The sequence below is a fragment of the Stenella coeruleoalba genome (assembly GCF_951394435.1).
Source record: "Stenella coeruleoalba genome assembly, chromosome: 6".
Classification (NCBI taxonomy): Eukaryota; Metazoa; Chordata; class Mammalia; order Artiodactyla; family Delphinidae; genus Stenella; species Stenella coeruleoalba.
The window spans coordinates 49,888,690-49,904,645 of NC_137151.1; the positions used below are offsets into that span (position 1 = coordinate 49,888,690).

General features: G+C 39.0%; 1 protein-coding gene across 2 annotated transcripts in view; it reads right to left on the reverse strand.

Moving 5' to 3' along the window:
• The window catches only part of CACNB4 (calcium voltage-gated channel auxiliary subunit beta 4), a gene marked incomplete at its 5' end in the record, with an annotated part of 266,603 nt that overhangs the window by 17,867 nt on the left and 232,780 nt on the right, over positions 1 to 15,956 (reverse strand). For both annotated transcript variants that reach the window (XM_079924005.1, XM_079924006.1), the window contains 3 exons: positions 1,646 to 1,797; positions 7,112 to 7,221; positions 15,353 to 15,411. In XM_079924005.1, the coding sequence (XP_079780131.1) occupies positions 1,646 to 1,797; positions 7,112 to 7,221; positions 15,353 to 15,411 (321 nt within the window). The remainder of the gene's footprint in view (positions 1 to 1,645; positions 1,798 to 7,111; positions 7,222 to 15,352; positions 15,412 to 15,956) is intronic.

Below are 15,956 nucleotides of genomic sequence, written 5' to 3' on the forward strand. Positions count from 1 at the left end.
CTACTACTAATCTATGAGGCTCAATGATATCTCAGCACATATATCCACAGGAGTCCCCGTTCCTGCACTTATGGAGCCCACGGTGACTGGGGCGAGAGGGGTTGAAATCTATTCCACTGCAGTAAGGATGCTTGAATCCCCTTCAGTTCTGGGTCAAAGAGACTCCAAGTGCTCAAGGCATTTTCAATCGATTTTAATGATTCCCCAAAGGTCCTGGTTTGGTCAGGATTCCCAAGCTCATCCTGCACAGAACCAGTGCCTGTAGAGATGGAAGGCTGAGAAGCTCAGAAGCATTGGGAAGGGCACATTCTCTACCTGTGAGAGGAGACCCCTGTTCTGGCTGGAAGTTGAATTGGCATTTAAGCAAGAAAATGCACTCCTAGGGCCACTGAAAAGAAGTTGATTGTTAAGGTAGTACCTCCCAAGGGTATCCATTTCATATTAACTTTTTAGAACATCATCACTTTTTAAAATCTAATTAATTATTTATTGGCCACGCCACGTGGCATGAGGGATTTTAGTTCCCCGACCAGTGATTGAACCCATGCCCCCTGCAGTGGAAGCATGGAGTCCTAACCACTGGACCACCAGGGAATTCCCCATCATCACTTTTTTTTTTCAAATTTCGATATTTATTTTTAAAAGCAATCTCATTGTACTCTTAGTTTTTATAAATGCATAATCTATTTTTTAAAATTTATTTATTTTTAATTTTTATTGGAGTATAGTTGATTTACAATGTTCTGTTAGTTTCAGGTGTACAACAAAGTGAATCTGTTATACATATACATATATCCACTCTTTTTTGGATTCTTTTCCCATATAGGCCATTACAGAGTATTGAGTAGAGTTCCCTATGCTATACAGTAGGTCCTTACTAGTTACCTATTTTATATATATAGTAGTGCGTATCTGTCAATCCCAATCTTCCAATTTATCTCTCCCCCCACTACCGCCCTGGCCCATCACCACTTTTTAAAATCAAAGAACACCCAAGTCAAAAGGGACCACTTTGAGGCTGTGTCACTTTTTCTTTATCTCCCCCATTGGCATAAAGATACATGGCAGATATGACATTGTGCTTAACCACAGAACAACGATACTCCTTGAAGAACCCAACCTAAGCACAAATTAAGGGTCTATAAAGTTTCCATGAGAGATTTTATACAGTGATGTTTGACTTATATGATAAATATATATGTACTTTTTTTTAACATCTTTATTGGAGTATAATTGCTTTACATATATATGTACTTCTTGAACTATGTACTTTCTCAACTGGGGCGAGAACATAAGTGATACAAGAATCAATATTACCTAAGAGATTTACCAAGATAGAACCTAAAGTCTCTGAAAAGCCAGACTTTACTTTTCCTCACCTTAGTTCTTTTTGTTTTTATTATACTCTTGCATAACTGCCCAGTTTGGGAACCACAATAGACACTGAGCTTCTTGAAGGAATAAACAATTCTTTATGTGCTATCTCAAAATTTCTAGAACCTGTACAGTACAGGTGAATTAAAAACTGCTCATTAAAAGGGTCTCAACAAGACATTCTCCTTGCCCACTAACAAAAATGCACAGAGCAAAAAATATTTCAGAAGAAACAAGCTTCTAACCCTTAAGACAGAAATGAGCTGATTACCTTTGGAGATGAGACTTTTACATGAACAATAATTGGTGCTAAGGAAGTCTTTATAAGTTGTGCTGGGTGATTGATGGTGTCTGCATCAAGAACAACCAGTTGCAAAGATCTTGCCAACTCAAAGATTCTTTCAATTTCACTTTGTACTTCCGCTAAAAGGAGAAATATCAAATAACAGGTCATGGTATTTTTATTAATTAGTTCCTATATTTAAAAAATAGTACCTCTTTCAGATGTTAGCCTACATTGCAAAACAGAACATTTTGAATTTTCATAGTCCTATCTAACTTAAGATCTTTTCTAAAGAGAGATGGGTTGAGTTTTACATAAAACCAAAGAGTTGGTGGAAAAAACTGAGAAGGCTCTCTTGATTTGCTTCTTATGCTCACCCTAATATTTAGCTATTTACATAGCTATGTTGGTTTTGATTGTGCTTTTGTTCTAAAGAACTTTTATTTTAGCTATAGAAGCTGCAACTACATTTTAGGAAGCAATCGAAATACATGTGCCAAGCAACATCACATGGAAAGCAAATTATGCTGAAATACGCCTACCAATCAACAACTTCCATATAAATATTTTATGGATATGTTTTTTAACATCTCACAACTCATCTATTTTGACTGATATGCACATTTTTGTATCCCTGTTAAATGTTCTGGATCTACTCTTAACAACTAGCATATTGCTAAGTCTTCATTCAAGTGTTAGGGCCAGTGGACTTGTTCTAAGGCATAATTATCTTCAGTATTAAAATAAAAAAACAAAAAACAACCTAAGATCAATTATATTAAAGTGCCACAATGCATTTAGATGCAAATCTACTTGGCTTGCTGTAATAGCCAACTGACCTGAATCTGTGCATGAATCTGGTCAAATGAAAAATCTAGTTATTTTCAATGTCAAAAGCAATCCAGCTATTTTTTAAGCAAAAATTAAGCAGATTATCTATAAAAATATAATATGGCTTTCTGAAATATAAAAAGCTTTTTAATATAAATTTTTATAAATCACCTGATTTATTGATCATGTCCACAGTCTGAATTAGTCTATTTAATTTTAAGAGAGACGATCTTGTTTGCTTTTTGCTTATTTTCATTTTTGGCTATAGCATGACTTACCAATGTTGTAATCTTATCCAAATTACATAGAGTAGACAAAGCTACCTAATTTAAATTATTTCCAAGATGGCCTAGGAAAAAGTTGATGTTGCTCTAAATATCCTCATTGAAAAGAGTTTGTACCAGAATCCCGTGATTTGTTTTGCTTATTCAGTATAAATTCAAGTTCATGTTACCCACCAAAAATTCTCCCTTCCATAACCAGACAGATTGACAGGGTGTGTGGGATCATGAATGCTCAAAACTATCATGTAACTCTATTTTCTAGGGCTTTGCTAATAGCATAAAATTCTTATTTCCCACAAAACCACTGGTGTTCAATGCATGATCTGTATAAGAAGTATGAATTTAAAGAGTCATTAGAACCCAGTAGAGGCTGTTCAGTTCAACTTCTGACTCTCAACATGTTCTCTGATTTCCCTCCTATAATGGGTTGAATTATATCGTCCCTAAATTCATATGTTGAAGTCTTAACCCCTCAGTACCTCAGAATGTAACCTTATTTTTGAGACATCGTCTTTACAGAGATCATCAAGTTAAAATGAGGTCATTAGGGTGGGAATTACTCCTATATGACTGGTGTCTTTATAAAAAGGGGAAATTTGGAGACAGGCACACACACAGGAGAACACCACGTGAAGATGGATGCAGAGACTGGGGTGATGCTTCTACAAGACAGGAATGCCAAAGATTGCCAGCAAACCAACTGAAACTAGCAGAGAGGCATGGAACACCTTCCTCCTCACAGTCCTCAGAAGGAAACAACCCTGTGGATACCTCGATCTTAGACTTCTAGCCTCCAGACTCTGAGAAGACAAATTTCTATTGTTCAAGTAAAAAAAAAAAGCAACATATCTATCATTTTTCATATTATCCAATACCAATATCCTGAAAGATTTCATGTTGCTCTGAAAGGTGACTAGTTTTCATATATTAATGTAAAGAATCTGGACAATTTGGCTTATTTGCAAAATTCTGAAATACTTTCTACATTTATTAGTAAAAACAACTTACTTGTCCCTTTTTATTCATGTCAGAAACAGAAAGATTTTTTTAATGAGAGAAGTTTGGAAAGTAAAGTTTATTTTTATTGTAGTAAGTTTCATTTTTTTTTTTCTTTTTTCATTAAACTGCCACTGGTTTAAGGTAACTCCTGGCCAGGACTGTACTAGAACAAGGCTATCTTGCTTTAAACTTAAAATCTGAATACAATATTTTCTGAAGTAGCAAAAAGGCAGTGACGCAAAGTAGACTGCGCCAGTACAAAGAACCCGTGTGGCACTCTGAGTCTCTGTGTAAATAATTCAGAGACACCTGGGCCTTATTTACTTTGCACCAGCCATGAGGCAAGTGTGGTGTTTTTTGGGAGTTTTTTTGGCCACGCCACGCAGCCTGAGGGGTCTTAGTTCCTGGACCAGGGGTTGAACCCGGGCCTGGCAGTGAAAGCGCAGTGAAAGCACCAAGGGCAGGCACACCTACAGCTTAACCAAAACAAAACTTGGGCAATAGGTATCAACAGAGAGGTACTCGGGCAGAGCAGGCCAGGAGGCTGCAGAGGTCCACCCTATATACTGGAGTGGGTCCAATATTGGGATAATATGTATATGGAATACAATGAATAAATTATACGTGTGAGAAAGACATATTTACCTACACAGCTCAGTTCTTTTAAAGAAAAACTTTAACCAAACACAACAATCTTGACTACCCAGGCTGATTCTAATCAAAGCTTTATCATGATCTTATTCCAGACAAATGAACTCTGAGAAGTCATGGACCATGAACCTGGAGGGACCTCAGTGAACACTTCTATAACTTGACCACAACTGGTCTGGACCCACCTCTCCCCAGCATCTCTGTTACCTGTGCCCTTTCTCTTATATCCAAAGGCTTAAACTACTTCAATGGCTCCCTGTGGCCCAAAGCAACGTTTTCCAAAGGCAGTACCCTGGATCACTAATCTCATGAGATAGCCTATGCAAAGAAGGGTTTTTTTTGCAAGGGAGATATCACATGCTATAATAGTTTCTCTTGCAATTTCAAATGTACATTACCCTCTTTATCTTAATGCCTCTAAGAAGTGTTGCAGTGAAGAAATCTGACGGCTATTTAATCCATAAGTTTCAAATTTATTTGACTGCGGAAAACATACTATTAGTATCCTTTAAAATCAACATTTTGTGGAATCTATTTTGGGGTCTCTTTAGCAAGGCGTACTAAAGCCTTAACATACTGGCCTCGATCTATTTTTTCAGTCTCTTCTGTTGCTCTCAAATCATGCCCCCTACTTCCTTTTTCTAAATATGCTCTGCACAAAACAACTTGTGTCTCAACCACACAGTGTTTATATGTCAATGCCTTTGTACATTCTTGACTGCCCTAAGAACCAGCTCAAGAAGAACTTCTGTGAAGTCTTCTCAGACGCCTCTTACTCCCTACCCTTCTTTCTTTACACTTTTAGTACTTAGCTCATAATTCCATTATCACACAGTATTTTAACCATCACTCCCTTTTTTCTGTTTGCCTGTGGCTAAGATACTTTGCCTTATTTATGTCTGTACTTCCTAAGTCTGGTACAATGCATGGCAGTAACAAGTGTTCAATAAACATTTGATGAAACAATCTACACATGTGCATTAACAAGCAGACAAATGGGCATAAGTGGCTCAAATAGTGGTTATTATAATAGGCTGCCATTAAATTATCTCCAATGGTTGTGGGAGTTATGACTTTACAGAGTAAAAAGGAAAACCAGTGAACTGATATCTACCTTGTTTCTTCCTCAATATTTACACCAACCCCACTGCACCCACTCCACTGACTCTGACAACAGGTGACTACATAGGTGATATGGAATGACCTTACAGAATGCCCATCACACTCTAGGCTGGTGCAAGATGGCTGAAAAAGTCAGGCAACCTAGCTTATGTTTTTAAGTGTCCTTTAGCCTCTCATTATACATCAGAGGAAGGAATGGTTAAGAGTCAAAGGCACTGTGAGGAGTGGAAAGGAGGGTGGAAGACAGGAGAACAGAGAACACATGCTTATTTGAGAAACCTTCAATCTAATTTGGTATCCTTGTCACCCATGATATACTACTTTAGTCAGTTACCTAATCTGATTTATCATCATCAACTCTGCCATCAACACCCCGAAGGTCAAAATACTGTGCCTTTAAGAGTGTTTCACTCTGTCTGTGGAAGGCTCTAAATACAGAACTAAAGAAGGAACCACCGATGTCTGGGATCCTGCTCTCACAAACGCTGACAACTGTCCCATTTGGTAGGTTCAGCATTCTTTCAAAAAGCAGCCATCCAACAAACATTTATTGAGCAATTACCATGTGCCAATCCCAGGCCAGGAATAGAGATGACACTCGTCTCTTTCCACCTGCACAATTCTTGGCATAGCCTTCAATGGACACTTGATGGGATATTTGGGCATGCAATCTATCTTAGAAACCCTAATTTTAGAAAAAGTTTTCTATCACCTACAGAGCTCATTTAAGTAGTTTTAAAAAAAAAATGTAGTGGCATAGAAAAACCCTGTCTTTCCTACTCTGTCCATGAGGAATAGGGCAGTAAACAAGTTGCCCTCAGAATGTGAATGCAAAAGAGAGTTATAAGTGGACTACACCACTCTGGGCCACCATAGAAACCACAAACAGGCTTTTGAGATGAGTGATATGATTCTCCTGCGGCCTGGACCCACTTCTGTGGTTGGTGAATCCATCCTCCACAGCCTTGCTCCTGCATGGCTTGACGGAACTAATCACATATAGTGCTTTTTCTTCTCCATCGTGGTGAATTTCAGGATGCTTTCTGATCGGTTCACCAGGAAAGACATGTTTAAACTCCCTGAACGGTATTAATGGTGGTTGCTACTTCCACTTAGGGATGTGACTACTCTGGGCACCAGCTGGCAGCAGAAACCACACTGAGAACATCATTATCTAGCTTCCTTCTAAGGATCTGGGAAAGGTGGACATCTCATTTCCTTTCATGTCAGCTGTGACTTGGGTATGACAGATATCATTAGCCTCATTGAGAAGCTCAGGCAAAGCAGGGATGAGTGGTTTCGCGTGTTGAGGCAGTAACAGAGGAGGACAACCTGTTGAGGATTCTTCCTACCAGACTACTAATTAGCTAAGTGACTGGAGCTGAGAAAGAGGAGTCTCAGGCTACTGCAGGACTCTGCTCCCTGCTTTTCCATGGCTAGCCTTCTTGTCAGTTAATCAGCGCTTCCCCCTTCAGAATGGGGAAAATGGGCAAATTGGAAAGACATTCACAAATGCAACATGTGTCACCCCGGTCTGAGAGCGCAGTACCACATTTGAACATCTTACCTAAGCTGGACCGAGTGTTTGAGCGTTCAATTATTGCTCTCTTGCTGGGATTATTTAGGACAGACCTCTTAGCAAGAGAAATGTCAGCTGTCACTCTTGTTATTGATATCCTATGAATAGGAACACAGAACAGAACAAGCCAGTAAAAATGTCGTGGGGCTCTCCAAGAGATTTATAACCACAGTACTTAATAACCGCCTCACATACTATACTGCAACCACAGTATAATAAACATTGGCCACAAGTATTTTTAAATAGGATTTCGCTAGCATTAAAATACAGGCAGAGCAGAATGGAGGAAGGTTTTGGCTATTTAACAAAAAAAGACTCCAGGAAAAATGCAGCTCTTCCTCCACTATTGTCTGCCTTGCCGAATTCTCCTTATAATACACACCATACCAGGAGGGAATCAAAACATACGAATAAACCATGCTCTTTCTAGGAAGCAGCAATACAATTTCCCCACAATTCACAGTTGATTTGCTCTTGAACAAGACTTTCAGGAACGGCAAATGCTCTGCCCAGGTGCATCAATGCTGCTGGTCAAAGGGGGAAATCCTCTTCATTCCAATCATCAAAGACAATCAGCTGTGTTGCATTCCTGATGCTCAACAGTTAACTCATGGTACATGAAGCATTTCGCCACAGGCCCAAAGGAATGTTTCATTTCTAAGAATATGAAAAATATGATTTCTCTTCGGCAGGCACAAGGATTCTTCAGCATATTTGCATATTGCTTTGAATGCATATTGTGGGCAGCAATAAGACACTATTGCTGAAGGCAATATAAGGATTGTTCCAGGATTTCCATAAGTTAGAAAGTATCTTGCAGTCATGCAAGACAAGAATAAAACCGAGACACTGCAAATGAATGGAGACAGGGGTCTATCTGTATATGATGAGAAGCTCTGGAATTTATAATTTTAAAATTCTTTATTTTAAGCTGGGATTGCACAACTTCAGATTATGATCTCCCTGCAGAATGCAAAGAATGCCTCTCTAAGCCAGCTACTGCCATCATGGGCCCTTCTTCATTCTTATATCCAAAACTTGGCAGAGTTCCAGGAAGGAGACAAGAAGAGTCCCGCCCCTTCCCTTTTGTACTCACTGCACTTACTCTCCCCCACTTTCAAACGCCTCTAGCTGGTGGAGCAGGGAAGAGGGTAGAGTTAGCAACAATTATTGAGCCATATGTCATCTCACACCTATTTGGGGACAACACTGTCAGCACTCTCAGGAGACTCTTCACCTGACTTCAGGGACCTGAATCCTTGGGGAGAGTTTAAAATAGTCCTTTTCATAAATGGTTGGAAATGATTTCTTTAAAGCAACAGGCTGTGCAAAAGTTCTGATGCTCTTTTAAAGCAAAGTACTCCTTGTTTGCATTGTTGTATATATAAGCTATAGATGGTCAGGAAGTTTAAAATTTTTTAACTTCTTAGAATTTTTTAGGCTCTAATAAATTATTCGAGGCATCTTCAAATTGTCTTCTGAAGAAATCAAGAATTTTGTGAAATACATCTTGGGCTACTGAGAATGTTAAATGGGGGTTGAGTAGGCCAGGAGGGCCCCAGCTTTCTGACCCTCAATGCCAGGCAAACACCCCTGCATTTAGGTTTTCTACACAGAGGGCTTATCTATGATTTCATTGTAAGAACTTGTTCAACTGCTAAAAGATATTGGAAAACACTGGTCTGTACAACTTCTTCATTTTTTAAAATTAATTAATTTATGTTTGGCTGTGTTGGGTCTTTGTTGCTGCACGTGGGCTTTCTCTAGTTGTGGCGAGCAGGGGCTACTCTTTGTTGTGGTGCACAGGCTTCTCATTGCGGTGGCTTCTCTTGTTGTGGAGCACGGGCTCTAGGTGTGCGGGCTTCAGTAGTTGTGTCTCGCGGGCTCTAAAGCACAGGCTCAGTAGTTGTGGCGCACAGGCTTAGTTGCTCCATGACATGTGGGATCTTCCCGGACCAGGGTTCGAACCCGTGTCCCCTGAATTGGCAGGCGGATTCTTAACCACTGCACCAGCAGGGAAGTCCCACTTCTTCATTTTATCAAGAAGAAAAGTGAGACACAGAGAGGAAGTTACACATGGTTATTTAGAGTCTAAGAAGGTCTAAAGTACAGGTCCCCAAGCACCAGGCCAGTACTTAGACACCTGACTCATAATTCTCTTACAGTTTCAGTTTTCTTCTCCAGCAACACTGAATCTCCTGATACCAGCCACATCATCAAGTGCAGATCTTGGCCACATGCTGAGAGATGGTCAAGATCTAAATCAGGTTAAAGTCAGTGAAGTCCACATCTGAGTCTCCATTACTCAGTTGGCTGCTGCCCTTGAGGCATAAAATCTCATAGGTAGTCTTTGCGGTCATAGCTCCTTGTACCTACAGAAGAGGATTTGCTTATTTCTGAGTTTCTGGTTTTTTTGTTTGTAGTTTTAAGAATGGGGTTGCTGGTTAGAAACATACAGTTAATTTCCAGAGCAATTCAAATATATGACTGGAGACAAGTGGGTTGGTTTAGGGACAGAATTCAACCTTCTAGAATAATGATTTTTAGAGGGCCCAAAGAGTCTACTCTGCTTCAGTGAAAATCAAATTTGCTAGCTCTGTACTAGCCAAATAGGGACTCTTGGTTCTTAAAACTTGAAAGGATCATCAACAGATGTGCACTCTTATTTTTTTCTGGGTTTTAACACACTTTTACCAAGCCATTTTCAGACACATCCAAAGTTTTACCAAAAAAACAAAACAATAACACACATACACAAAAATGGAAAAAAAAAAACCCTGCTTCATGTATTCCCAAACCAGGAAAAGGTGTGGACAATAAAAGGTTCTTTTTCTTCTTTTCTTGGTCAATAAAATAGCAGCTAATTTGTTAATATAGGTTATTTCTTAATAAAAATACACATTATGAAACAGCTCAGGAGAAGACAGACACAGCTCCAGAAACCCTCTAATAAGACAAAGCAGGAGTTTTTATTTTCCATGCAAAGATGCTTACTATTATCAAACTCAGACACCAAATCCAAACTTTTTTTGTTTTTTAAAAGGCTCCCCAGCAATGTAATTACATTCATCATTAAATGCTAGTCTATTTACTTTTTTTTTACTTAAAGTTATACCCTTTCTATTTCTTTTCTTGCTATACTCATATCCTCTAGTTTCTTTCAGTACTTCTATGTATCTTATTTGATATACATCTCTAAAAAGTTCCCTTGGAAACTTTTTTGTGATGTAGTGTCAGTAATTACTAGCCCGGAGATAAAAGACAAACAGAAGTGCAGTTCCCCAGCAGACTGTATATATATCTCTAAATCTAGTAAATCTGAACCCTAATTGTTGCTTATTTCTGGTTTGGAATTCATTATTTCCGCAGTCCATCATGTGCTATGAGTATTAGTTTTCTGTGATTTTTCTATGGAAAGACATTACTCTTAGGTGAGACGCACATTCAACAATAATTAGTATTTCCATGTTGATAATGGAACAGCTAAAGATCCTTTTAAACTCTATCCTTGCCACATCTAATATGCAACCCTGTTAGTATATTAGTTTTTATTAAAACGCTTAGACTTCCTTTACAAAGGGAAAACATTCCAAAGATCAGACAGCAAACTGTCAGGAGAACAGGAATGGAAGGCATATGTAGACCTCGGTACTCTTCCTGGGTCTTCCTCTTGGCTGGTTGTGTGACCATGGTCAAGTCATGCCATCTTTTGAGCATCAATATCATAATCAATAAAGTGGTGATAGTGGCTTTGTTGAATTATCTCACAGGATTGTCATTAGGAGCAAACCAGGTAATATATAAAAGTGCTTTCTTAAATAATTATTCATAGTGTCCTATGTTGATAGGCACATATATAATGTATACAAGGTAGCTGTTGGAGATTTGAGACTTGAAGGAGACAGTTTCTTTATATTCTATCCTCAAAAGTTAGCAGTCGGGCTTCCCTGGTGGAGCAGTGGTTGAGAGTCCGCCTGCCGATGCAGGGGACACGGGTTCGTGCCCCGGTCCGGGAAGATCCCACATGCCGCGGAGCGGCTGGGCCCGTGAGCCATGGCCGCTGAGCCTGCGCGTCCGGAGCCTGTGCTCCGCAACGGGAGAGGCCACAGCAGTGAGAGGCCCGTGTACCGCAAAAAAAAAAAAAAAAAAAAAAAAAGTAGCAGTCTACCATGAACTCTCCCATTCTTGGAGTCTGTGAAATTTATATATACTTTGAGGATGGGAGAATAAGGTCAGACATGTTGCAATCAAAATCTGCTAATTTGAAAAATCATATTTGGCATTAAAGTTTTCAATTAATTATCTCTAGTGCTTGAGTGTCCACTGATGAGTCTGCATTTGAATAGAGAGTAGGAGGAGGAGATAATAAGAGGATGATATTGGTTATGAAACAGAAGGCACTGTATTGTTCTTTCCCATTTGTTGACTGCAAATCTTCCATGTCTTGGCTGCTTTGTGATAGCATCAGCTGTTGCCATTTCCTTTTATAAATAAATGCTACTTCTTTGAGTCTCCCTAAATTATATTCTTAGCCTCCTTTCTTCAAATTATTTCTCAAACCTTTTTTTTTTTTAAGCATTCCTTGGCTAATAGCTTCAGATCCTATTTGTATGTTCATTTATGATTTGGGGCCATAATCGTGTCAGTTACAAAGTGTCCTATAACTGCCATAGAGCTGATCTGATCCAGTTGTCAAAAAGCCTAAAGTTACAACTTTGTTGGGATTTGAAATGATTAGCATAGGTCAACAAATTGCAATTGGTTTGACTGCTTGCTGTTCAGCCTATGAATGGTAGATTCAACAAGCTGAACAAACCTCATCTGAAAGGATGATCCCCGTTGAATGTTTGTGGTGTTAAATGAAGAGAGAAAAGCTCCATGCCATTGTGCATCCACTGTGTCCCTGCCAGGCTGGTGCCACTGTAGCAGCCCGTTAGGCTCACTTAGTTTATGATCTGTGCATAGGAATTGTCACTATGTGTGGAGATCCACATGTACAGGGGTTCCCTCAGGAAGTATTTAGTATTGTGCTTTCCATTTTTCTTACATAGATTGTAGTTAGGCCCTACAATAACAATAAAATTGTAAAATAAGTAAGTAGCTTTAAACTGATTCAAATAATTTCTAAGGTATCATAAAAAAAATAAGCATATGATTCTGTAATAGTCAATGTTGGATTTTAATCCAAGTTGTTGAATTATTTTTTAGCCAAGATCTGAAAAACGGTATTGAAGAAGCAAGCCTTTTAGCCGTGTTTTTTTTTGTTGTTGTTTTTTTTTTTTTTGCTTTTTAGGCTCTTTCTGAAAAAGAAAAGACTTTATCCTATTTTGTCTGACCTACTGCATTCATAGCCAACAAAACACTGTGTAGGTTTCCACTAGAACATATTGTTTATGTTGTATTGCTGTGCAAAAGCCCACTGTGTAATTGTTCTCTTGGCTGGTTTCAATTAAAGACTATTTGTTGTTTTCTCTCCTTTTATTAATTGGTAAAACATAACACAGCAGATTGTCATGGCTCAGAATGTAAGGATATTCCCCACACAGCAGACATGTCAGAGTCATTGTGTATCCACATTGCACATTTCTTCTTCCTTACCAAAGTCTCTCTATATATACTCAACCAACGAATTCATTATCATTTTTCTGCTACACTGGCCTCTTCTAATTTGAAAGCAAATCCACTCTCCTACTCCCACTTTTAATATCTAGCTTTCTCCAACTCTGCCATACATCAGATCTCTCTAGGGCTGAGTCTCTTTCTCCAGCTATTACTTTTGCTGCTGCTGTATTCTTCCTCATATCTCCAGACCCTCTGCTGTGCCATCAGATCCCATGGAACACTTGGCATTGAAATTTTATTTCTATTTCTACTAAAACCAACTTCAATAGTGTGTACAAGTGCTTGGTGAATCAGGTAACTCTAGCTGGTAAATCTCTGCTCTTACAATTAAATGCATTTCCTCTTTTTGGGTCTGAAGATTGAGGAAGAACCTCAGATTCTTCATTCTTGAAGGCAGTAATTAAGTCATTCACTTTCTCTTTGCTAAATTATAATAATTCCTTTCTTCTTTTCCATAGGTCCTACCTTTCAAACCTTTAATTATACTGCTGCTTACAGGGATGTTAAGTGGGGACCAAAACAATCTAACAGAAGCTGATTGCGTATAGGATGGCATTTGTTCAGCTCAAGGGCTATTATGGGGCCACAGGATGAGGCACTTCTCAGAACTTCCTTTAATAAAGGCACTGCAGGTTAGAACCATGTGACTCTAAGCACAGCTGAAGGAAGTGTGATTGACTGAGCCAGGCATGTCAGCTGCGGCCAACCCAGGGAGAGCTGCATGAGGGTAAGGGTGATGGCGTCTGTCATCAGAGGCAAGGACCAACACCAATATTATTAACTTAACGAGTCAGAGTTCAGCTGTTTCTTTGTAATGCTTTTTTAAGAAGTAATTTCCCAGTAGTCAAAAGTTTTCCAACAGAAGAAGGTTATCCATCTACTTGTGGTTTGGGGACATAAGAGATTAGCCTAAAAGGACTTTTACATTTCCTTCCAACTCCAAGAGTCTAGTACTCAGTGCTTTTCACTTGTTTTCTCTGAAATTACTTCATTCTCTGCCTATTTGTTTAAAAAAAAAAACAGAAACAAAAAAACAGAGAATAGGATACATCCATGACTTTCTTATTAAGCCCTTTGTGTCCACTAGATAAATGTGGCAGACTATTATTTGTTCAGCAAAAGCCATTTACTCTTCCTCTTGGGCACACAGCTAGACTGCAATTCCCAGCCTCCTTTGCAATTAGGTGTGGCCACATGACTAAGTTCTAGCCAATGAAATGTGAGAATGATGTGAAGTCACTTCCAGGCCAGCTTGCTCCTCTCTCTACAGCTAATTGGAGAGACCAACCCCAGGTCAAGGGTCCCAAATGACAGGCAGGACAAACATTTTGCCCAGTCCTTCCCTCCTCCACACTACCCACCTTCCCAGCTGAGGAACACCTGCCTCAGACTATTAAATGAGCAACACTAAGCTTCCATTGTGTTTGATTCATTACACATTTTGGGCTCTACTTATTAAGGCAGCCTGGCCTGTACTAAGATACTTAGCAATTCATATAATGGCACTGAAGCATTCTGCTTTCTTGAACTAAAATCTCAATGATTGGAACTAAAATCTCAGTTTATTTTCTTTGTATATAGTCCCAGAAACTAACAAATATTTCAAACACAATTATCCAGAAGGTTTTTCTTTTGACAAATGTATACAATTTGTACTTAAAGCATTATCATGTTTGCTTTTTTCTTAAAATACTATATTTAAAAAAATCTATTTGTGGATATTTAAAAAATGTCTTCAAATACTTAAATATTTGGTAAGCTGGATGCATTTAACCATACTTAGTACACACTAAGTTTTCTTCATTTCTAATAAGTCTTCAGGTATTTGCACGTATTATTTTTACATGGAGTGCATTCTGAATTGTGAAAGAGCTTGGTACTTAGTATTGAGTCAGTATGGACTTTTTACCGTTTCTCTGCAAAATACAGAAACTCTTTCCAGATATTTTTCATAAAACTTAAATGATAAAATTTTCTGATGGTTAAAGACTGAGCCCTGTTGATAATGGGTCATAGGGGGATAGGATACATACAAAAGAAACCCATAAAATAGCAATGAAATTTCTAATAAAACAAACCCAGAACTGAACATCCAAAGAAGTACTATTCCCTACAAAATAGTCATTTTTGGAAACTTATGATGAAAACATTTCTTGTGCTCTTCTTTTAAGGAAATTCAGTACTTTATACCTTCATATGATACACACGCATACATGCATGCACACGTACAATTCCCAAATGATACTACCCATCTTGACCAGTGAGGCACCATATTTGTCAGAAATATTCTATATTTTCATTATTTTTTATAAACATAAGCTTGGTATGAGTTCACTAACAAGTGAGAAAATAAAGACTAACACATACATATAAATAAAACAAATGGATAATTTTCCTTCTCAAGGTCCTTTTTCTTTAAGGGATTCAATGCTATACGTCATAACTTCATATTTTCAGAACACTTTCATTGTATTCTCCCCTGAACATTGAGTTAACTTTTAATTAGAGAACATCTGCAATCACCAGAAACATAGATCCACAAATCAATTTATCATTCATGTTTGGTTAAAGGAAAATAAAGAATACAAAAGCATCTGTATGCCTCACCTCCCATCAAACCTGTGCTTCAGGAAATCAAAGAGGGCTTTCTGCATCATGTCTGTGACCTTTGCAGAGGTGAAAAAAAAAAAAGAATGAGGCAAACACACGCAGAGAGAGAGAGAGAAGTCAAAAGTGAGAGAGCTGAAAGGGAAGGCATTCTGATGGAGCCAAGATCTGATCACAGCCACTTGTCTGGTGGAGGTGGGACAGGGCAGGTGACCGTGGACAGAGTCTGTCATACTTAACCAGCTGCACTTACTCAACTTCCCCCCTTGGTTCTCCTCCAGGGTGTTGAGGCATGAACCAGCAGTGTTCACTAGATCCAAGGCAAACCCTCATCTCCTTTTAGGGGGTGGAACTGCCACCGAGAGTCCACGATAGGCTAGCTCTGTGCGCAGGTGCAGCCTATCCTTGGCGCACCTGAGTGGTGCCTGCCTTCAGTGAGGAGCAGCTAGAGCTCCTCAGGCCAGCCTGGGGCTCTGCCTCCTGCTAGTCTGTGCAAGTCGGTGGAAATTCTCCACGCCTAGGGCTGGATTTCTGTACCCCGCTCTCCTGCTCTTTTTCTGATGTTCCCCATTGAGAAGGGGAGAGAGGAGGAGAGGAAGGAGAA